This window comes from Strix uralensis, chromosome 2, assembly GCF_047716275.1.
Source record: "Strix uralensis isolate ZFMK-TIS-50842 chromosome 2, bStrUra1, whole genome shotgun sequence".
In the NCBI taxonomy this organism is placed as follows: Eukaryota; Metazoa; Chordata; class Aves; order Strigiformes; family Strigidae; genus Strix; species Strix uralensis.
This window is the reverse complement of record NC_133973.1, coordinates 92590307-92612799: the sequence shown is the minus strand read 5'-3', so window position 1 is coordinate 92612799 and position 22493 is coordinate 92590307. Positions and strand designations below refer to the sequence as shown.

The 22493-nt window shown below is 43.5% G+C and overlaps 1 protein-coding gene across 2 annotated transcripts; it reads left to right on the top strand.

Moving 5' to 3' along the window:
• The first annotated feature begins 1405 nt into the window (after positions 1-1405).
• KLF5 (KLF transcription factor 5) lies at positions 1406-20209 on the top strand. Of its 2 annotated transcripts, none has more exons than XM_074860986.1 (4): positions 1406-1719; positions 3673-4543; positions 5649-5708; positions 18259-20209. In XM_074860986.1, exons 1-4 carry the CDS (start codon positions 1495-1497, stop codon positions 18435-18437), a joined length of 1335 nt encoding a protein of 444 aa, XP_074717087.1. In that variant the 5' UTR covers positions 1406-1494; the 3' UTR covers positions 18438-20209. The 2 variants fall into 2 exon arrangements, with proteins under 2 accessions (XP_074717087.1, XP_074717088.1); XM_074860987.1 differs by lacking the exon at positions 1406-1719 and adding an exon at positions 1933-1977.
• Positions 20210-22493: the final 2284 nt, after the last annotated feature.

Sequence of the window (22493 nt, the reverse complement as noted above, 5' to 3'; positions counted from 1 at the left end):
GGATCTATGTTAGTAATAACAAGCATCAAGCGGCCACATATTGCTAAACAGACAGTTTGTGTAAAGAAATGTTATGCTGAACTCTTTCCTGGTTCTGTAATTAGCTTTCTGCATGCAGGCTCTGAAACATCCTACTTGCTGTGGACTGGAAGGCAAAGGGGAGGACCGCCGGGTTGACCAGAAAAATGCTTTTTTATGTTTAAAAAAAGAGCCTATCTGTAAATGATAGGGGACAAATGCGGGGAGGGGGAGGTTGCCAACATTTCTGTGGATTCACAGACTCTCTCCCTGCGCAGGGCTGGCAGGGCCAGGAGAAAGGTGGAAAGTTTGGGTTTTTTCCAAGGCTCCACTACGTGCTGTACTTTTCCCATATGATGTGAGCCCTTTGGTGTTGCACACCCTTTGGTGTCCCTCCTTTTTCCCCTACTTCAGTGAAACATGCAGGAGCTTAGCTCACCGTCCTGTGTCTACGGGGAAATACGCTTTGCATCGAAACCACACCTCAAAACAAGTAAATAGAAACTTGCCTCATCCGAGGGGGAAAAAAGAGAAGAGACAATTGTCGCTCCCTCTTTCCTCTCCCCTTCTTCCTTCTCCTCTGAGCTATTTCTGTAACAGCATTTTCACAGCGTATAGTGGAGATGTATATTGCAGCGCTGAAATTTATTAGCAGCAGGTTTCGAGTACGAGTTGCCTTCGGGACAAAAAATAGTAAATTTGAATGACTGCCTTTAAAACCCTTTTGAAGATGAAAGGTAGGGGAGACGGTTGTTTTAAAATGCCTACATTAGCAGCGCTTCTTTAAAAGACTATAAATAATGCTAAAGCACGAGAGGGGCCTCGGCAGACCGCCGCACTTGTTGAAAACCCTCTTCCACTTCGCTGCCAGCACCGCGCCCGGGCGGGCGCCCCTGCCTGCGCCCAGCCCCTGCCTGCGCCCAGCCCCTGCCTGCAGCGACCGGACCCTGCGCCGGGCACCTCTCCCCGGGGCGCTGGGCCGGCACGCAACGCCGGGGCAGCCCCGCTGCTGGCCGCGCCTTACCGCCCCGCCGGGCCGGGACACCGGGACCCCGCCACCCCGCGCCGCCGCGCTCGCCGGAGCCGGGGCCGGGGCCGGGGCCGCCGCGGCGGGGCAGGGCAGGGCAGGGCCGGGCCGGTCCGTCGCGCCGCGGGGAGGAGCCGTCCGCGCTCCCCGTAGGCAGGGCGGCCCGCAGGACCGGCCCCCTTCGCCGGGCTGGGTGGGGTGTAGGGGGGGCCGGGGGTGGAGTAGGGTGAAATAGAGGCGGGCGTGTGTCACCGGGTAGATACCCGCGGCCAGGTACAGGCGGAGGCACTGACGACACCGGCGTGGATGCGCTCTCGGGCTGGGGCTCCTGGGGAGCGAGCGCACGAGTAGCCGCCGCCGCCGCCCGCCCGGAGCCGCCCGCGGGCCAGTCCCCCTGCGCCGGGGCGGGCAGCCCGTCCGCGCCGCACCCGCCGCCGCCAGCCCGCCTGATGGCCACCAGGGTGCTGAGCATGAGCGCCCGCCTGGGCCCCGTGCAGCAGCCCGAGGAGCCGGTGTTCGCGCAGCTCAAGCCCGTGCTGGGGGCCAGGGAGGCAGCGATCTTCCCCGGGGAGGACCTGAAGCAGCAGCCACCGCCACCGCCGCCTCAGCAGCAGCACCCGGGGGGCGGCGGCGGGGGCGGCGGCGCGACCCTGCCGGCGGAGGGGATGGTACAGGTAAGGCGGCGGCCACCCCCCTCAGAGCCCGCCGGCCATCGCCCCGCTCCCGCGGCCGGGCGTGGAGCGGCCGCTGAGGAGCGGGCGGGACTGGGTGGGGCCGGGCTGCGGGGCGAGGGCAGCGGACCCCGGGGTGCGGGGCTGGGGCGGCGGCGGAGGGGTGTGGGGGTGACGGGGAGCGGGCGCCGCCGCCCAGCCCGCCTGTGCGGAGGGGCCGCGGAGCGGGGAGCGCTCCCGCCTTCCCGCCGGCGGAGCGCGGTGAGGCGGCCCGGGGCGCGGCTGAGGCGGCCGGGGCTGAGGCGGGGCGCGGGCTCCGGCGGTGGCTGACGGGGCCGGCCCGGGGCGGGGGGGCGGGGGGGGGGGATCAGGGCTGCCCCCGCGGGTGTGTTGAAAGCTCCAGCTGCTGCCTGTGCACTTGCCCGGCGGCAGAATTAGAGCGGCCGCCTGTCCTCCTCGCCCACGCAGGGAGTCATGTTCGGGCGGGGGGGGGACGGGGGGACGGGGACACGACACACGGGAGAAGGGGGGACTTCCCGGGACTTTCTGCCTGTCCCAGGAGGCTGTTTGGGAGCGGACCCACAGGCCAACAGCCGGAGCAGCTAAAAGCGGGCAGGCGCCGGGCTTCAGCCCGCCGCCGGTGCTGACTCGAGAGGCGGGTCCCAGCGCCCGGCGGGCCGCGGCGGGAGCCCCTGTGAGGCAGCGGCCTCCCCCTGCGCGGGGGCTGCCCGGGGCCGGTGGGACGGGGGGGTCCCGGGGAGCCCCCGCGGCCGGGCAGCGGTCTGCCGGGCGCTACGCTTCGGCGGTGTCTTTCCCCAACGAATAAATAACTCCCGTCTTCAAAGCGAGCTGCCCTCGGCTCGTAAACAAGAGCTGGAAAAAGTAGCCTGGCATGTCGGGGCAGATCCAGATCAAAGGGACGGGAAGGCGGCTCTGTTTGTTTGTGGTGTTTACCGGGGGTCTTTGAAGAAAGGTCCTAAAATCCACTTTCGGGCAGAGTTGCTGTTTGTCAGCTGCTTTCTCTTGCGGGGTGCTAAACGGGTCTGGTATGAGCGCTCTCTTGACAGGGCAGGGGGGAATGTAGCATTTGCCCACTGGAGAGTGCGTGATAAATGTTTTGCCGATGACTGTACCAGTAATGTATCGGGCTCCAGCCACCCACGGATTCCCTCGCACCACTACGCTAAGAGAATGATTTCCCAGTAATTAAAGAGCTCTCCTAGGACCGAGGCATGGACAGGGACATGTTTATCACGCTATTAGCCAATTATACACTGCACAGATTGGGGTGTTTTTTTTAAGTGTAGTCCCGGAGACACTTTACAGAAAGGGTAGTCTGATGCAGTCATCCCGACTTCTTTTTATTCAATATTATTTATAACTTTACACTTTGGTGTCGTATTTCTAATCAAACACTTTTAAGGATGAAAAATCCTGGAAGTACAGAGAAAAATGTATATATATAAACATTATTTGAAGTATTAGCATTCAAATAGCCAGATGAGGATGTGGCTTTTAGAGTTAGCATTTCAAAGAGAAGCTAGAGAAGCGGGTGAAACAGATAGGCAGTCACCCTGCTCGAGCAGTGAATTCCAGAGCAGGAGATCTGCAGATTAGGCACAGCTCCTGTCATTTCTGCCGCCTCGCACTGTGTTGTAGGCATAAAAGATGAAAAGTTTGTCGTACGCCGAAACATCAGATCGATCTTGATGCTCGCTCTGCGTGAACAACTTGTGCCATGACTTTATCTCCTTGTCCTTGATGATGTTGATTAGCGCGTCGATTATAAAAGACAGGTTTTCATTAGCGTGGATGTTTATAACTTCCTCTTTAGGTAGCTTGTGGCTGGCTGAACAGTATGGCCTTTTATTTGCTAAGCCTCACGCGACTTGCATGCCATCATCTTGCTTAGCTGGTAACAAATCATGTGGATTATGGTCTGTTTTGTTTTTGTAGACAAGATGTGAAATGGAGAAATACCTGGCACCTCAGCTCCCGCCCGTTCCCGTCATCCCTGAACATAAGAAATACAGAAGAGACAGTGCCTCGGTTGTAGACCAGTTCTTCACTGACAGCGAAGGGTTGCCTTACAGCATCAACATGAACGTCTTCCTCCCCGACATTAGCCACCTGAGAACTGGCCTGTACAAATCTCAGCGATCCTGTGTAACCCACATCAAGACAGAGCCAGTCACCATCTTCAGTCACCAGAGCGAAACTACTGCCCCTGCCCCTGCCCCCACTCAGGCCCTCCCTGAATTTACCAGCATCTTCAGCTCCCACCAGACTCCCGATGTGAACAACATTTTCATCAAGCAGGAGCTTCCTAATCCAGACGTTCATCTTTCTGTCACGTCCCAACAAGGCCAGTTGTATCAGCTCTTGAGCTCCCCGGATTTAGATATGCCCAACACTACTACTCAGGCAGCCGTGATGGACTCCCTTAACAATGTCTCCATGCCGTCAGCCATGGCGGGCCTTAACACGCTCTCCTCGGCTGTTCCACAGACTGCGATGAAACAGTTCCAGGGCATCCCCCCCTGCACCTACACCATGCCAAACCAGTTTCTGCAACAGCAGGCCACTTACTTCCCTCCCTCTCCCCCAAGCTCAGAGCCTGGAAGTCCAGACAGACAAGCAGAGATGCTACAGAATTTAACCCCTCCTCCGTCATACGCCGCAACTATAGCTTCCAAGCTGGCAATTCACAATCCAAATTTACCAGCGACTCTGCCCATAACCCCCCAGAGCATCCAACCAGTCAGATACAACAGGAGAAGTAACCCGGATTTGGAGAAAAGACGTATCCACTACTGTGACTATCCCGGTAAGCGATCTGTGCCCGAAGATCCAGCTCTTGTAATAAAAAAAGTGTGAATAATCACGGATGGTGTATAAGTGGTTTTCTTTAGCTGTAGTCTACACCTAGGGAGAACGAAATAATTTTATGTCAAAATAGAATTTCTCATCTTTATTTTTGTGTGGCACACTTCCACATTCTTTAGATAATATAAACCCTTTTCTTCATGTCATTTGTAATTCTCTTAACACCTGAGCTCATTTTACCATGCTACAAAACTTGTACTCCATACCAAAAAAAAGGTTAAAGAACTATGGCCTTCTCTGATGTAAGTCAGTGTGGCTGTGCAGCTCTGGCTCTCACTTTTCCAATACCCGTGGTGGGGCAGAGGCTCGGCTTGTCCAACACCATACAGCTCAGTTTGAATCTTCTGGCTCTGAAAGAGTCATTTCAGCTCCCGGTAGCTGAGGCCACGGCTGTGGCTGTTACAAACAGGGGATTCAGCTGCCTGCATAAATCCATTAAAGCTACCTCTGAAAATCGTCCACGATGGATTCCCTTCCAGCCTCTCCTATGCTGAAGGGGAAGAGGGACCTGACTAAAACTGTGTCTCCATGCAGTACGTGGTCCCAGATACAGACGCTCACACCCATCTGAGCACAGAGAGAAATTGCTGCTCGTGGTTGATCTCTCCCTTTACCAACATAACTCTGGGCAGTGTATCACCCGTTTGGTGTGCCTTGTGATGAACGCACGGTGGAAGAGTTATGCTGGGCCCTGGGTAATGATGACACTGAGTCTGGCTTGATCAAATCCTCTAGGAAATTTTTAAAAAATAAAGCCCCTCTCTGAGTTGTTAACTTACGTAGCAGGTGTTAGTCTATACTGCATTACAAGGTAGTAAGTCTACCAGAAACATACACATTTTTCTCTTCTCTATGTAAAGCAACATATCCCTAGGAGCTTTGTATATCAAATTTTACTTCTAAATTGTGACGGTGCCAGAAGGTAGTAAACTTAATGTTTCCAGATAGTACTCCAGCACTGAGTGAGGAAGTTTAAATATAATGTGGAGTCTTCCTGTTCTCCTTACTGAAATGCCTCTCTACTTTTTTGCTTTGTTTTGTTTTAGGCTGCACGAAAGTTTATACAAAGTCTTCTCACTTAAAAGCGCACCTGAGAACTCACACGGGTATGTACTCACTCTCTCACTGTCTCTTGTTCATTCATGGCTTACACATTTTCTGAGAAAGCAAGCCTGTTTGATCTGCTGTCTTCTCCCTGTTTTATGTAGAGTGGTGTGGGTTCAGGCTGGCCGTTTAGTTAAGAAAAATTTAAGATTTCGTCAATGAGAAGAAAAATTGCTTTTATTTTTAATGCAGTTTTGTGAAACTTTTTACAATGCAGGACTCAAAACACTGAAGAATAAAACAAATGAAGACTTCTCAATCTAAAATTCCATAAAGCGTTAAAAAAAAAAAAAAAAGACTTTTCTCCCTTGAATAATGAATTAAGCATAGTAAATGTTATAGTTTTCAAGATTTATCTAAATAGATAGAATTTTCTGGTTTGGGCTTTCTCTTTGACCTGTTAGAATTATTTGATCTTAGAATTTTTCAGAAACGTCGTGAAAATTCCCAGATATCTCCATTTGCTTCATCCTTACCATTTAGTGTGCTTTTTTTTTTTTTTAAGACAAGTGGTTGTATATTTTTTCAAAGACGTAATTTCTATTTTTTGTTGGTGAAAGGCATTAAAATGGAGGGAGTGAAAAGCGTCAGTGCGTCACACTTGTTTTCTGTACCTCTTTCAAATTCTGCCTGCAGCTGCAGAGGCAGTCTTGCTCACGGGCCCGCGTGGAGCGGAGCTGGGGACAGCGTTGCTTATGCGTGGGTGCAGGAGCCATGTGTGCGGAGGACAGCGGTTGGGAGGTGGAACCGCCCTAGGTGCTCTTCCTAAGCCTTCACCTGCTGGGGCAGGGGGAAAGGAGGAGAGAGGGAGATGGGGAAAAAAACATGATGGGGGTAGCTCACCAACAGCACTCCTGAAACTATTTCAGACAGTTCCTTGCTGGGATCTTAGTACAGGAGTGGTCATGCTAAATCAGTGAAAAGCACATGACTGATTTCATAAAGAAATCAAATGAGAGGGCTGCGACTCCTGCTTTTAAAACTGAGTATGAACCCGAGCTCTTTTATGCGTGGACGTCGATTCAGAGCAAAACACAGTTCAAGCAACTCGCTTGCTGAAGCAGGCTGTCGGTGCTACGGCTGTGCCGTTCAAGTAGTGGGGTTTCACCTAAGTTTAAAGCAAAAGTCAAAACAAAACTTAGCATGAGCTATGATCTAACAAAATGTTTCACTATCTCTATGGAAACAAGGCCTTCTATTCAGCAGCTATTTTGAATGGATCGTTGGATTATCGTAAAGAAGTTGAGTATCTCCAGGCTAAATGTTACTATGGAAATTTTGTTTTGATATATGAAAGAGTTATCTGTGTTGCAGTCACAGTAAAAAATTAAATGCAACTGTACAAAGATTATTGCTTTGCATTAGTAGTAAAGAACACTGTTAAAAATATTTTTGATATATATGATCACTCATTAGCAGAAAGTTTAGTAAGAAAGGAATATGTTTGTGAGGCCATAAACCTGAATAATGTCAGAGAGTATAATCCTGTTGCTCTTTAATAAATAATCTGTAAATTTAAGAGTGTGTGATTTCCACTTACACACTTTAGCCAGAAACTAAATACCAGTTTTAAATATCTCGCTTGCTATTATACAACAACTACGAAGAGAGATAAAAGCAAAGCTTTTTGAACGTTGCATAGTCAGCATTTGAAACGTACACTTTACCTTTTTTAAATCAATTTATATCTTTTTTGTACCTTGATTAGTAATGACTAGGGTTTATAAAATTAATACGTGTGTGCATAGAAATGCATACCACATCGCTTATATATATTGCTTAGGGTCACTAATGTTTATTGTTGCCTTCACTTTTTTACCTATAGATATTTAACCTTAGAAATGTGGATAAATGTGCAAAGGTCAGAGAGGCTGATGTATTCATGGAAACAAGAATGTTGTTTTAGATAAAAATCTAGTCAACTTAAGCAGGTCTGTGATACAAAGGGTCTTCTGGGGAGGTGAATGAAGGGATAAACTGTCTAAAGCATACATTACATGCAAGAATGTGAGTCTGTATCCTGTTACCTGCATTATTTCAGAGTTTGCATTAGTTTAACTCTCTTGAATATTCACTTAATACTTGAAGATTTCCAGCACCGATTCTGATCTCTGCCTTAACATATGATTGAAATGTGTATCACAAGCAAGATCTCTGACTTACCCCTTACCGTAAATCCATTAAATGAATGTTAAAGTAAATGGGCGCAAACTCAGGGAAGCCTATGAAGTTGCACAAGCTCCCCAGGAGTGCAGGGGAATCTCACCATTGATCTCCAAAAAGAAGGGCTTGATGCCGAGGGCTAAATTTGGGTGTGGGCCTCTGTGCATCCCATCCCCCAGAACGGTGAATTCATACAGCACTATTAAGCTTTGATTATATTTTTTTAATTTTTTTTTTTAAAAGAAGGACTTCTGTAAAGCTTTTACCTTCAAAGTCTAAAGCAAGTGTCACGTAATCCATTTTAATAAAGTTGTGTTTGATATTCTTTCAAATCCCTTCAGGGATAGCAGACCTGTTTATCTGGCTAAACCCGTTCTTTAGTAATCATGGACCACTGAAGTTGTTTTCTCCTTATTCTTAGTTTCTTAACAATACCTTTTAAAATTGGCTGCAATTTCTCTCTCATCCCAACCAGTCCCCGCCCTTCTCAGCAATCTGTCATCTTAAAATAAAAGAGCCTGCAGCAAAGTTTGTCTGCCATTAAAAGTCAAGACAGACCTTATGGTTTTCCTTTTGTATTGGAAAATCTCAGCCTTTTCACAGTATTTATTTAGCAGCCTTTCTCTTCTGAAAGGCTTTCACTGGGTTTAGTAGACATTCTTCTAGAGCAAACCTAAGGGAAATGTTACTTTTGATAGATGGAATGTAGGCTGTAGTCTTGTTTCCAATTCAGATATGAACACACTGACTTTATAAATCACATTTAAATAAAACTATAGGAAATGGGCAAGAGGAAAATCCCTTAAATTTTTTTCCTCAGGTGTTCCCAAGGTGTTTACCTTACACCAAGTCAGGTGGTATAAGCTGGTATAGTTATTTTGATTTAATGTAATTACACCGGACTCTTGCTGTTGATTAGGAATCCAGTATGCACGTAAACAGCTAAGCAAGGTTAATGTATTTGTACCAGTCACTGAAGCAGACACATGTTTTCTTTTTCTAGGTAATGCTTCAGCGTTTGTAAATTATGAAGTAAATTTTAGTTGTTGATAAACTGTTAACCCAAAAATTGAACATGAACAAAGATTTGAATGCTGCAAAGGTGTAGGACATTTTGTATCCTTCTCCATGCAGTTCTGGAGCAGATGTCTGGTACGCCTTAAAACACTTTGGTATGACTCGGTATTAGTTGTTCCTGAAACAGGTAAAATGGTATTCAGTATGCTAAAGTACCTGTTGGAACATCTCTCAAAAGAGATGGTATTTTTTTACCTTTTGAAGCAAGGATTTTCTTTTACAATAATTTTACCTGTTAGTCATGGAACAAGTTTTGTTTCATAACCGGCATTGTGCAACTACGGTATACAGTGGGGGAGGGGGATATGCATTTATTGCAGGTTCTCCAGCAGTAAAACCACCTTAACACTCTGGCATAACAGCTATATGTCCAACTTGAAAAACGTGGCAAATGTCAGTGAAAAGCAGTTACTCGTGTGTTGTGGATAAACCTCATTCGGTTCCTTTTCTGGCACCTGAGTATATACATATATATCAACTAGCGCTTTAGAAACAGTGGTCCTATAACTTATCCTGTTAGATTTGGACTGTGGAAGTTCAGCCTTTGATGTGCAGGCACCTGGAGTACCCTACCTGTAACGCTGCAGAAGAGCTGCTGGCTCCATGGTGGCTTTTTTTATTATTATTTCGGTGAACAGCTGCACACTTCAGAATTGTGTATGGTTTCAAGAGGAAAATCTGTCGTTGTTTTGAACACATCGAGGCACGCACATTGAGGACATTTTCCAGCTGCACGTTGGTTTTCCGTATACAGAGTCTTTGTACAGGCATGTTCTCTGGTCACATGGTGGGCTTGCCATTAATAGTTTCTAGCATTAACTGCAGAACTATTTCGTCTCTATCTATAGATCTAGTTTGTATTTGGTGATGGGAAGTGGAAGCCGAGATAACTCAAGGGAAATGGCATTTCTCTAAATGAGATGTACTCAAAATACTTCCACTGTCCCTAGTCATTTCAAATGTTTGTGTAGGCATGGGACAGCTGCTGACTTCTGTGGTTCCTCAAGGTGTTACACGTTTTATTTTATTTTAGATTTCTGCCTCAATAAATCCAGAATTAGGCGCTGATGTTACATCATAATTAGAACCAGTTTTGTGCAATAGACCAGCAGTCCTTAGGACTTGGCGCTCTGAGTTTACCATAGCTGTAAACAGGTGCTTGTTAAAGGTGGTACCGTATAGAATTGCTCAGGAATTCAGGATACCTGTTGTTCAGAAGGGAAGACAAGTGGTAGTTGGACTCCTGCTGCAAAAAAAAAGCACCTTGAGAAAACGTGTATTGACTCAAATTGTCCTGAGACTTAGGTGAGGGATTTCACTCACGGTGTACAAGTGGGGGCTGGAGGCCCCAAAAGACTCTGCCTTGCTCATGGTTGCAGCCTTCTGTGTACATAGTAAACCTCATCCTGGAAAAATCTTTGCATCATGAAAATAGCTATCAAGTAATATTTCTGTGCAGATTCTGCTTCTTTAACCTGTTAGATGACTCAGTTGCACAGATTATATACTTCAAGAAGGTGTCAGTAAATGCCGTCATCGATAGATGCAATAAGAAAAAAGGAAGGAGAGTTAAATAAAACTGTTGGCAAAGTGCATTAAAGTGCAGTGTTTCTAGACACTGCTGGAGAATATGTTGGTATCTTTTATTTATGAATTCTGCTAAATCCATTAGTTGCCTGTGTGAGAAATGGAAGTACATTATTTTCCTGAGCAAACCACAGTTTAAGGCAAAATAATGCATTTTTTTTCAAACACTTTGTGAATGATCGCAGACCTTGGGATTAATTGATCCGGTTCTTTATCTGTAGTCATAACCTAAATGAGACATGTTTGAATGTATTGCTCAAAAGAGGGTGAAATCTTAGCAACATAAACCTGAATTTTAATTAAAGATTACTGGTCATTCACATCAGTGTCCAGCACGCAATTTTTATGAAGCAGGAATTAAATTCCAAGGTGTCAGGTGAGGGGTACTCCTGTTAGATTTTAGATACTGAAAAGAAAAGCCTAATATTTTCTTTTTGATTAAAAGCCTTGAAAGTCCCTCTAAGCATGAAAGCTTAAAAAAATTGTTGTTTCTCTCAATTGCTCCCTGAGAGGATTAAACTTCAGTTCCAGGATATTTGATTCCTGATAAGGAAACTGTTGACCTAGGAGACTAGCTTTAAATATAGTTCATTTTGAGACCGCCCTACATAGGCTAATATAGTCCCAAGATTCACAGCAATTGCTGGTGATTAAAACTTTCCATTATTTGATTAGACATTCCTTATTGTAATTAATTTCTGAGCTTGACTGGGACGATGGACTCCTGGTTCCAGGGTAGTGTGTTGTTTGTTGTTTGTTAGATGACCTGCACCTCCCATTGGTGAAAGATTAGAAACATTTAAGTAATGTCCTAGTTTAGTCTGAGTATCTTGGTAGCAGCATTCCTGTCCTGTCAGGCTGCATTATTTATATTCAGTGATCTCTAACAACTCTGATTAAGGACATATTAAAACCTTTGATTTTGGCAAGCGTACAGTGCTTCGCTTTGAGTTAAAATAGCTTTAATGTACTGCTTTCAATTTTTTTTTTTTCTGTGTGTGCATACAGTAGATGGAAATCTGGAAGTCTACAGTACATGTTTAATAAATTCCATTTTAAGAGCACCTCTTATCTGACTGTACAAGAGCCAGTGTTATTGGTGTGAGAGCTAAAGAGCTGTTCCTGCACCACAGGCATAGATGAGGAAATGTGTTCTTCGGCACAGGGCGTGTAGACACAGCCATGCACCCCAGATGGCATGGATTTCTTATAAACCTACTTTAAAATAAATTCCTTTCCTCTTTGTTTGCATATCTCCTTGAAGAGAGACCACCTCTGTTAAGACAGAACGTTATACCAGAAAGACAATAAACCACTGCACAGGCCAGTCAAGATTCCCCAGTAATCCTTGAACTGTGTAAGACAACACTTAGCAAAATAAGAGTGCTTCAAGCACTGGTGGGAGCTCTGAGAAGATAATGCCTTCTGCGCTTCTGTAGTCAGAAGGCGAATGATGCACAACTCTTTTGACCATCCTTGTTGCTTATCAGTCAGTTATCTTTTTCTCCTGCTCATGCTTTTGTTAGAGAGATCAAATACTGCTTGATTATCAGCGTTCGGACTTACAAGGCGCAACGGCTCTGTATTACGGGACTCCTTAAAGTGCTGTTTCGTTGTGAAGTTAATACTTAATGGTCACCCTCTAGCCATTACTATACTAGGCAGAGGCTTTATCACATTTTAAAATGCGCAGCATATGTTACACATTCATATCACTGGTGGGCTGGTTGTTTCAAGAACTAAATTTATTTTGTCACTCATAAAATAAGCTGGACATACCGTGCGGGCTCTCAGCCCTCTGATTCATCTCCGTCTTGGACAACTGAGAATTTCAGTGCACTAAAGAGCTTTTAAACACCCGAGGGATTTTTTTCATTTTGAAATTTCAGCTTTCTGCTCTTTCTCTTTAAAAATAAAATAAAATAACAAAACTGTCTTTAAAAAGGGCAAAACCCCAACCAACAAGCTGCTTTTAATGGCGACTACAGTGCTTAGTCAATGACAGAAGGAAGGTCTAATTTTAGGTAAACATTGGCAGCTAAAAACTTATTTTGAATGAGTGCAGACATACACCCAAGCAATTACTTTCAGTTCCAGTCAGCCTGGAAGAGACCAGAGTTTAAAACTGTGATGCTATGAACTAGAGGAAAGCTATTCTAGGCAAACTGAAACAGGAAAAACATTTCATTTGTTATTTTTTCAAAAATTTGAGGCTATAGCATGTCAGGGAACTAAGACAACTGATGTTAAGATGTGAAGAATTTGAAAACAAATGCACCGAAAAACTTTGAGACAACATATATCTTTATAATAATCTGCTTTAAAACTGGACATAATATAGGTTATGTACATAAGTGGTGCAGTTATGGTGCAGAAATTTCTGCTTTGCCTACCACCTTTTTATCACACCTTGTTGACTATTTTTTAAGGCCAAACACTTGCTACTAGAAATAATTCCATAATAAATACAAGTAATATTAATATGATTGAAAGAATGGCAAGGGGGGTCTTTATACTTTTATACTCTTACGAGCTGTAATTGGGTGTTGTCTTTTTGGAGTGTTTGAAAAGTGTGCTGCTTTTTCTTCCTCAAGGAAGCTTCAAACTCACTGCTTTGACAGAAATTTCTGATAGGAAATAAGAGAAGTTGCAGGCGTTGGCTGGTGTAATACCTGTATTTGGATTTCTGCATACCAATAGAGTTACCTAACTTTAGGTTTGAAAATCCGGCCCTTGCTGTGTTTGCAGCTTTAAAGAAAGCCATCCTAGGGGTGAATTGCAGAAATAAAGTCACACTACTCTTTGGTGAAATAAGAAAGCTTATTTTCTTGTTAATGGAGAAATTCATCACTAATGGAAGTTTTCAGTGACTCTTTTTTTCCAAGCAGATTTTTAAACAGAAACCTTTTCTTGAACAGAGGCTGTGTGTTGAAGGTAGAGGGTGTCTTCGAAATGACCGTCACCGCCCCCACTAGTGGCACTGTACCTTACCCAAATGAGCATGGCCGTGACGGTCACTGCCAGTGGCTAGAATTAGTGTTAGGAAAGCAATAGGTGCATTTTGGAACTACTAAAGCACGGAAAATAAATTAAAGGGAGAAGAGCCAACATTGCCTCACTGGTCCAGACCATTCTCTTCTGTTATCGACAAGGATCCTGAACCTTGGGGTCTACCTTGGGATAGTTTATCTGTTGAAGTGGCTGGTTAGGTTAGCATGTTATATGTGGATATCCAGACATCTTTTTGACATCCTTGCAATCTCACAGCCTTATAATAATTTTTTTTTTTTAAACAGACAGACACATTGCAAGCAAAATAGTCTCCTTTCAGGTTGAACTGCCTTATCTCTTGCTAGGTGCTTTCTGTAAAAGAGCTTCCAAAGTAAACATTAGGGCTTAAAATTTCTGTGCTCAAGTACAAGTCTGTTTCTCATGCTCCATAAATGTATTTTTTTTAAACCGGAGAATGGATACATATTAACAGCTCAAGAACTTAAAAATATATTTTGTGATGTATAAGCCTAGCAAAATATTTTAAATCAGTGATACTGGAAGAAGGTTATGCAGAAATCCAATTAAACTTATGAAATCCCTATCCTGTTGAAGTATAATTTAAAGGAAAGCAGTTCTGTTTCCCAGAAGTGCTGTGTATAATATTTCTGGCTTGGGAAGAAAGGGTTGGAGTGTGCTATTTGGCTGGAAATCGGTACCAGCTTCCTCCATGGTGTTTTAGTTGAACAGTGTTGACATTCTAACAAATCCCATGGAAGCTCCCCTGAAGTGGAGGAGTTAGCTGTTTTCTTGCTTTTACAGTGAAATATCTGTTTGATACTGCGATCGTGTTCCAGTAACTGAGCCGTACTGCCTTCGTATTTGATGACCAGTGGCATTCTTGGTTTAACACCCTATAGAAGCCCTAAATTGCTGGAGGAAAACCAAATATTTCTGAATCTTTACTGCTACTGTATTTCACACAATCATTAAAGTAAACAAATCTTACATTACTATGTAGCCAATGAAAACAGTGGATAAAGGGTTCAGTGTCCCTTGTTGTGTATACCTGCTTTTTTTTAAAATAAATCTTCAACCCCAGATTTCTCGGTGCTTTAAAGACAGCATAGCAAAGAAGTAGGATCACTTCAGAAAATAAGTAACGTGAGGCTCTTTCTCCCTTGCTGCAAGAACTTAAACCAAATTCTTATTTCTGCTAAATGACAAAAAGCATGTGTATAGGTTGAGAGAGAGAAAATACTACCAGATAGTTGTTCTGCTTTCTTTAAAGGAGTGAAAATAATCTCCACCTTCTTTTTCTTGCCCCCCTTCCTCCTTGCCCAAAAGGAAAACATTTGAAATTGATTCAGTTCTTAAATAGAACTTTCCAACGGAAACTAGGATTACAAACATAGATATTCAGTATTTTACCCCTAGGATTTATTCAAAATAATCCAGGCCTCTACATTGGCGCTAAAAATACATTTTCCAGTTCTCACTGTTGGCCAAAGCAGGGGTTAAAAGCAGCGTTCTGGCTTTAATTTCCAGTACATAAAAGTAACACTGTTAAAACAATCTGCATAAGGCACCAGCTCGTTCCCCTCCGCGCATCCCGAGCCCTGCTTGGTTTAGCTCAGGTCTGCAGACGTCGGCTGGCAAGGAGGAGCGGTGCTGTTCTGAAGGGCACTGTCTCGCTTTTCCCCTGAGCAATGTTGTTGCCCGGGAGGATTCGTGGCTGTGTCAGGTGGTGAAGTGACCATGACAGTGGGGTATGTTTCTAGATTGTGTCTCTGGAAAATTGGATCCCCTGGAGTTTGATGGGGGTCTGGCCATTGGATTTAGCGTTGACTTGGAAGCTGTGGCACCCAGCAGGGTGCAAGGTTCACTGCTGCCCCAGCTGCTGGCAGTTCGTATGCCAGGGGCCTTCATATCACCTGCTGATGCTGCTCGCAGGATAGAAAAAGTTTTAACAGAGGACAGCAGTTTTGTTTGGACTCAGATAGGATCAGGTACCACCTATGCGGGGACAACTTGAGACTGCTTTTTCAGTTCAGAGTAGTCTGGCACTCGGTGAAGTTGCACATACTTCAAACCTCCTTGATGCCAGGCTTAGAAATGGTGATTTTAATCTCCTGGTCCCCATTTTGGTCCGGTCTGGATATTACTAGACTTTTGTACAAGTAGTGCTATTTTCCTGCCCTCCACCATTTCTCTCATTCCTTGTATAAGCCTGCAAAGTCGATAAGCAAGCGTTTGGAGTATATAGAGGGCTGACTATGCATATGGGCTTTCTGGGCAGTTGGGGTAGGGAGATCACCATACTGGGACTTTAGCACTGAGTATAATGGCAGTTTTAAGTGAAGGCTTTTAAAGAAGAGTTTGAAACCAATATAGGAGAAAATGAGAAAGAAATGAGAAAAAGAAAGAAACACACTGACTTTAAGTTAAGGTGGTTCAAATGCAGGAGTAATGCATTTGTGCAACCTCTGTGCGTGCACGTGTGTTTTAACACATAGTGTTCATGGAAGATCTCCCTGGTGCTACGCCTATGGATCAGCAACGCAGTCTTTTACAGCCTACATTAATAACCCAGTTTAAATACATTAAGGATGATGTATGTAGTGCAAAAGGTCCCTCGCTGAATAGAGACCTTCCCTGTCATTCTGCTATGAAGACCAAATGTGTTATCTCAACTGGCTTCTCTGATGTTAGAAGAGCTTTACACACTGAGTTTAAATGAAATCTATATTTTAACCTACAGTATATGTTGCATGGACCAAAAAAACGTCCAAAAAACGTCCAAAAAAAATGATAGATCATTTCAGTCTTCAGTCAGCATCAGACAGAGTAAATTCAGCTATGGCAGAAATTTGTAATGATTCGTGTTCTGATTTGCCATACACCAAATAATTTTGAACTCTGTGAGAGTTGATGCCAGGCCCTAAGTTTGTTTTTCTGAAGGGATGATACCTTTCCGGTATGATTTCAATAAATCCCAGTCACTGTTTATGCAAAGAGATGGTTGTTTGGGTGGTTAGTTTTTCTTGTAGAGGTCTGGTTCTGATTGTGACCCTGCTGCCAACATGAAGTCACGTCCGCATTGTGAGCAAAGGGCTGGTTCTACTCTTAGTAATAGACGGAAGGTAACTAGTCAGTTGATCAGAAGAAGCATTAGAAAATCCCAGACAAAACCAGTTTCATAATTTCATCTGAATGATAAATTAGTGTCTCTGAAGTAATGTTTTGGAGTTTCTCTAATGGTGTTCTCTGCATAACTGGTGCAGAACAAAGAGTCTGATTGCAGGATACTGGCTTCTGTCTTTCTTCCGCATGCTTGTGTGGTGGTAAAGCAGGGAAAAGTAGGAGTCACTCCACAGTGCTGTAGGATTGAGATTGAGAGGGTGAAGATCTGAGACCAATGGAGAGGGCGAAGGTCTGTAAGGTGTGTTGGAAAGGACTTTTTGGAAAGCTCAGCCTTGGTGTGATTCTGCTCCAGATGAAGCTACTGCCGAGTGCTTTGATAGGCTCAGTTTTCTTCCTGTTCTTGCCAAATGGGTCAAATTAATATAAAGGATATAGATAGCAATCCACTCTCCCAGCTGAAAGGTGTTTTTGTCAACCAGCGTCAAGCAATAGCCTATAAATAGGTAATCTTAGCCTCTTTATTTATATGAAGCTTGCTTGTGTGGTGACATCATGTCCATACCAGCTCCCGAGCAGGTGTATGTACATGCGTAAAGTTCTGGTTTCACACAGAAGTCACCTTGACTTTGTGGCTTCATATTTCTCCCCATTTCAACAAACACCTATAAATTATAGGCCTGCTTAAAATACCCCATTTATAGCTCTAAAATGGATGAAATGCAAATATTTTAGGTGCTTGGGCTGGTGTATTCAAGACTAGCTGGATACTTCGAAGCTGTATTCAAGCACTGCAACACAGCAATATTTCAGAGGTGCCATGCTTCCCCTACATCAGTATAGGCTGATGGAGACAGCAAGCACTTGCCACCTCTAAAATATAGCTATTTAAGCACCTGACTATAGACACTTAATTCTGAAAATGGGTGCTTTGTTCTTTTAGGTGCTTTCTCCTATATATAGCTAGCCCAAACCAGGATACCGCAAGTTTTTATTGCCCCTGACATTTTAGAAAATACTATCTGTGTTGTGTTTGTAACACACTGTGCCCCTTTCTTCACACATCAGAAGCTCTTGAACAGATCCGCACACTACAAAGGATCTTTATAGAAATCTTCCTTCCCATTTCATATCTCTTAAAAAAAGCTCTGTATAACTTAATTCACCCATTTTTGAAAGGTGCAAGTGTAGATTAAAAACTAGGCTGGATTGTCATGTGAGACTGCTTTTTTTTTTCCTACTCCCTCTCGTCCTGAGAGGAATGTAAGGGAGCGTATTTCAGTCTCATGCAGTTTTTTTACCTCTGTGCATTTCTGTACCATAGCTGTCTCCAATTTGTGTGTTTGAAAGTTTCTTATGTTTTACTGAGGTATTAAATCACATATTCAAGAGCAAAATTTTGCTGGAAAAACAAAGGGGCTGTCAGTTTGGGGCCTATTGAGTAGACCTGTGAATAATTAGGAAACGTCAGCTCCTGTTTTGTCATTGATTTCTTCTTTAACTTGAAGAGCAATGCCATTCAATGTGATCATGCATCAGTTTTCTCCCAAAGAGAGACAGCTGACAGTCTCATTTCTCTGTGCTCTGTTTCAGGTGAGAAGCCGTACAAGTGCACGTGGGAAGGCTGCGACTGGAGATTCGCTCGCTCGGATGAATTAACGCGCCACTACAGGAAGCACACAGGGGCAAAGCCCTTCCAGTGCGCTGTCTGCAATCGCAGCTTCTCTCGCTCCGATCACCTGGCTCTCCACATGAAGAGGCATCAGAACTAAAGGCTGGACTTGTCGTTGAGGCTGTTTTGTATCTATGCAATTTCCTATTGACTCTCGACATACAACTGAAATGAGTTTAATTTTGGAGTATGGGTTATCCATTTAAAAGAAATCTCAAAAGAAACTGGAAATGTATATTTTGTATATTTATGCAGAAAAAGGGAAGACACTGTATCACAATACCAGAGTGTTCGGTCGTTTGTTTGCTCTCATGATGTATATGGCTTTAGTCAGCAGGTTTCATCTCTTTACAAGTATTATGTCTTGACACATTGCAGCTTTATACATTTTTTTTTCTCTTGCGGTGTTTTGACCAAAGCACTGTCATTGTGACAATGTTTAGTAAATGAATTAATGAGAGGCTGCAGATGAATGAACGCAGTGGAAAAGCCATGAATTGTAATCTGTCAGGTTTTTACTGGACATATTTAGTACTTGTGGGGTTTTTTTAAATGTTAAGTCGTTCTGTGGAGATAAAGTACATAGAAAAATTCATAAACAGCCATAGAACAAAATATTTTGTTCTGTATGTTGCATGTTTGCTATGACAAAGATTTTGTAAATATGCAAATCAGCTTTTTAGGTTTAATACAAAAGTTTTCTAAAAATCATCTGAAAAAAGCAGTTGTTTTACATTTGATAACACGGCACATTTACAAAAAAGTTATTTAAATACCTCTCAAAACAGTACCAACTTACCTTCATTTTTCTTAAGAGAAATGAGCTAAGCATTCATATGTTTTGTACCTGTTAACTCAAACGGTGTGCACTGAATATTCAAAGCAGGATTTTGTTTTCAAATTGCTTAAAAGGGCAAAACATGTAGAATGAACTGTAAAGTCAATGTTGGAAGCTTAAATAACAGGGATGGTTACAGTGAACACAGAATGTTAAACCTCTTACTATAAGCTAAACTTAGTATCACTTTAAAAAGAAGGATTTAGGATGCAATTTTCATATACAGACATGTTAAACTGGTTCAGCACCAGTATGATCTAGTTTCATGTGGATATTGCATGTAATTTACTAGAAGGTAAAGGATACAGTAATTTTGTTTAAAATTACAGTGCAGTTTAGTTAATCCACGGTTCAGATTGACACATGCAGGGGAAAATTTACTGCTGACAAAAGTAGCTGAAACTCCACTGAAGTCAATGAAGTGGTGCCCTTTTATGCTAACAGTGACTTTGATCCACCATGTTCAGCCTTGAAATAGTAGATGAAGGGCCAAAGATGAGGTTAGACCATGTAGGATTTGGCCAGATGACAGGAGAAAACCAAACAAACCTAATAAGTGTCTGGACTTCACAAGCCGTAATATTAAGCTGTCAACCAAAGGCTAGAATAGACAATCAAAATACCAAAAAAGGGTCTTGCAGGAAAACCTAGCTTTGTTAAAACTGTTGTTTGTCTTTATTTATTTGTGGTATATGATAGACTCTTTTTTTTTAAGACACTTTTACATATACTTGATAAATTATAGTTTTGTTTGTTATAGTTAGAAATGTTGCTCTTAATGTAAATAGTTGAAAAACGATGTAAATAATTTTGTAAGGCTTCAAATGTTTATACGTCGAAACACATGCATAAATTGGTTGCTGTTTTGCTTCTTTTGCCTCCCCCCTACCTTATTTTTGTATTGTGGTATTTCCTATGCAAATGATGGGGCAAACAGCTGTATAGTTGTAGAATGTTTTGAGAGAGAATGAAATGGTTTATATATAAAGACTTTTTTTTTTTTTTTTGCAAAATAAAACAAAGTGCCTAATGTGTGTGTGTGCGTGCGTGTGCTCTCTGTAGCTCCTGACAGTGAAAGTTCTGTGGTTTTGCACTGGGAGCTGGAAATCGTAGCAATATCAAGCTCAGTATGTCTGTTCCTCATAGCAAGGATTGTCTCTTTGGAAAGTACCTGGCACTTCTGCATCCTGCTCTGATGAAGATAATAAATGTGAAGGGATAAGGGATGGTGCTTTTCGGCCATCACAACTTTAGAGGAAGTGTACAGTAGCCTGAAAATAGTTGCAGTTGTCCATCCACAGTAGCGTGATTGTAAATTAAAGGTACCCACTGGGTGCATAGAAGTATCGAAATTCTCTCCCACTTTCAAAATGGGTAAAACCTATTCACGGTCATCTACAGCATGCCTAAGAATTTTTTCCCCAAAAAGGTCCTTTCATGCCTTAGAAAGACGGGAAGATCCTGTAACAGTGCTGTGCGGTGCCCACCACAGCAGTGTCTCCTTTCCAGATTTTTCCCTTGGGAGATGGAAGTAAGGTTCAATTTTCGAGTGGAGGTGTGTGTTCAGATCGGGGAGTTACATCTGTCTTCTCATCCTCTGAGCTTAAAGAAGAGATGCACACTGAGCTTTTTCAAAGAAATTTATCTTAAAACCAATAAAAGAGTCAGTTTAAGTATCATTTACTACCAAATTATAGTAACCCAATTAAATCAACTATCAATTTATTTAAAATTCAGTTGTCTTGAAAGCTCTGGCTCCTAAATCCTTTCTCGAATTTCTCTGTTCTTTCCTTACAACCTAACTTTGATTTTTCTTTAATTGATTTTTCTTCCTTAATTAGCCTCTCCCACATGTCAGCTAATCCCTCCTTTTAAAAAATACCTAGGATACCATTAACAAAGTCAGTGAAGACCTGGTTAATTACCAAGAAAATCTGCCTGCATCTCACCTAACCCTGCACAACCGCAAACAGAAGAGCGATGTTTTGGAGAACAAGGAGAGAGAACTCCCAGTAGCACTGCTGCGGCATTGCCCTGTTCTGATCCAGCCATTAGAAAAATGCCTGAGTTTCTTTGAAGCATTTCTGCTCAGAGGGGAAGCTAGCAATGAACTGGGCAACCACTCATGTGCTGTCGCTGCAAAAGAGAACTACCAGAGCTTATTTTGCTGAGCGCAGGGTGAAGTGAGCAACAGCGGCAGCATGGGGCGTTCGGAACCACAAGCCTCCCTGTTCAGCTCAGCCTGCCGGTCTGGGGTTGGACCAGCGGTGGGTTTGGTAGCTCTTTCTAGTGTTTCCCCGTGAATCTTCTCTCCTCCTGTGTTTCATCTCAAGTCTGTAGATGAAGGAAATGCTCACTTCTGCGTTTCCCATGCCTTTTCACAATGAAAGCTCGCTGATTGCATGGTTTCAGCCTCTAACATTGCCTCAGACTTGTTTTAGATGTTTCTATTGCTCAGCTACCTGGTTGCATAAACCAGCTTAATGGCTCCATATTAATCTTGAATGAAAGGCCATAATTAGGCCCATCTACTTCAGCAGCGTTTAACCTAATGCAAACAGAGACAGGCGCAGCAGACTCGTGCACCAGAATACATTACAAAACCAAAGGTAGAGGAGCTTTCTTCACTGGCAAGCGCTACGTCCGCAACACGTGGCTGATCACAAAACCCGCAAGAAAATGTCGTGTCACCATCGCCCCCACTCAGTTTGCTTAAAGCAGTTGGTGCAGAGTCCCCCAAGGTACTGAAGGCACCCTCATATTCAACTCTCCAGTTATCCTTCAGCACCTGAATTATCATTCCACATGAAGAGGGAAACTCCAGTTGGCCAACTGGCTTTTCTGGTGGCCATGTGAACACCTAGTCATTTTCTTGACTTGGTGCCGAGTTCCTTCCTGTGGTTTTCACTGTGAGTTTAGGACCTGATCCGCCACAGAAATGCCTCTATGCCCACCTGGGAAATTTGTGCCCTCCATTACACGGGATCCTTGCACAGATCCTTGTTTTAATCTGGTCAATACGGTGCCATGAACCTCTGCCATGCTCTACAACTACAATAGTGGTGTTGCTGTTGACCTTCATGAAAGAGAGTCCAGCTCAGCAACTGACTATTAGCTGAAAGAATGTGGTGAATTACTCATGTGCTGAATAATGCATCCTGGCACTTCGAGTGTATTAGGACAGAGGGAATTTATTTGCCACTGTAAGTAGCATAAGCAGCCTGATGGGTATGCTTTTAATAAAGCAACTCACATACTTTGCTTGTGTTTACTTATTCCTCTTCTCCTCCACTACTAACCATTAGGTTGTTGTTGTCA

Bases quoted from the DNA above. Each gene is read 5' to 3' on its own strand.
- KLF5 (XM_074860986.1), top strand. From the start codon at position 1,495: ATGGCCACCAGGGTGCTGAGCATGAGCGCCCGCCTGGGCCCCGTGCAG. The intron at 4,544-5,648 runs GTAAGCGATCTG...GTTTTGTTTTAG, and splicing joins CCACTACTGTGACTATCCCG to GCTGCACGAAAGTTTATACA. The intron at 5,709-18,258 runs GTATGTACTCAC...GCTCTGTTTCAG, and splicing joins GCACCTGAGAACTCACACGG to GTGAGAAGCCGTACAAGTGC.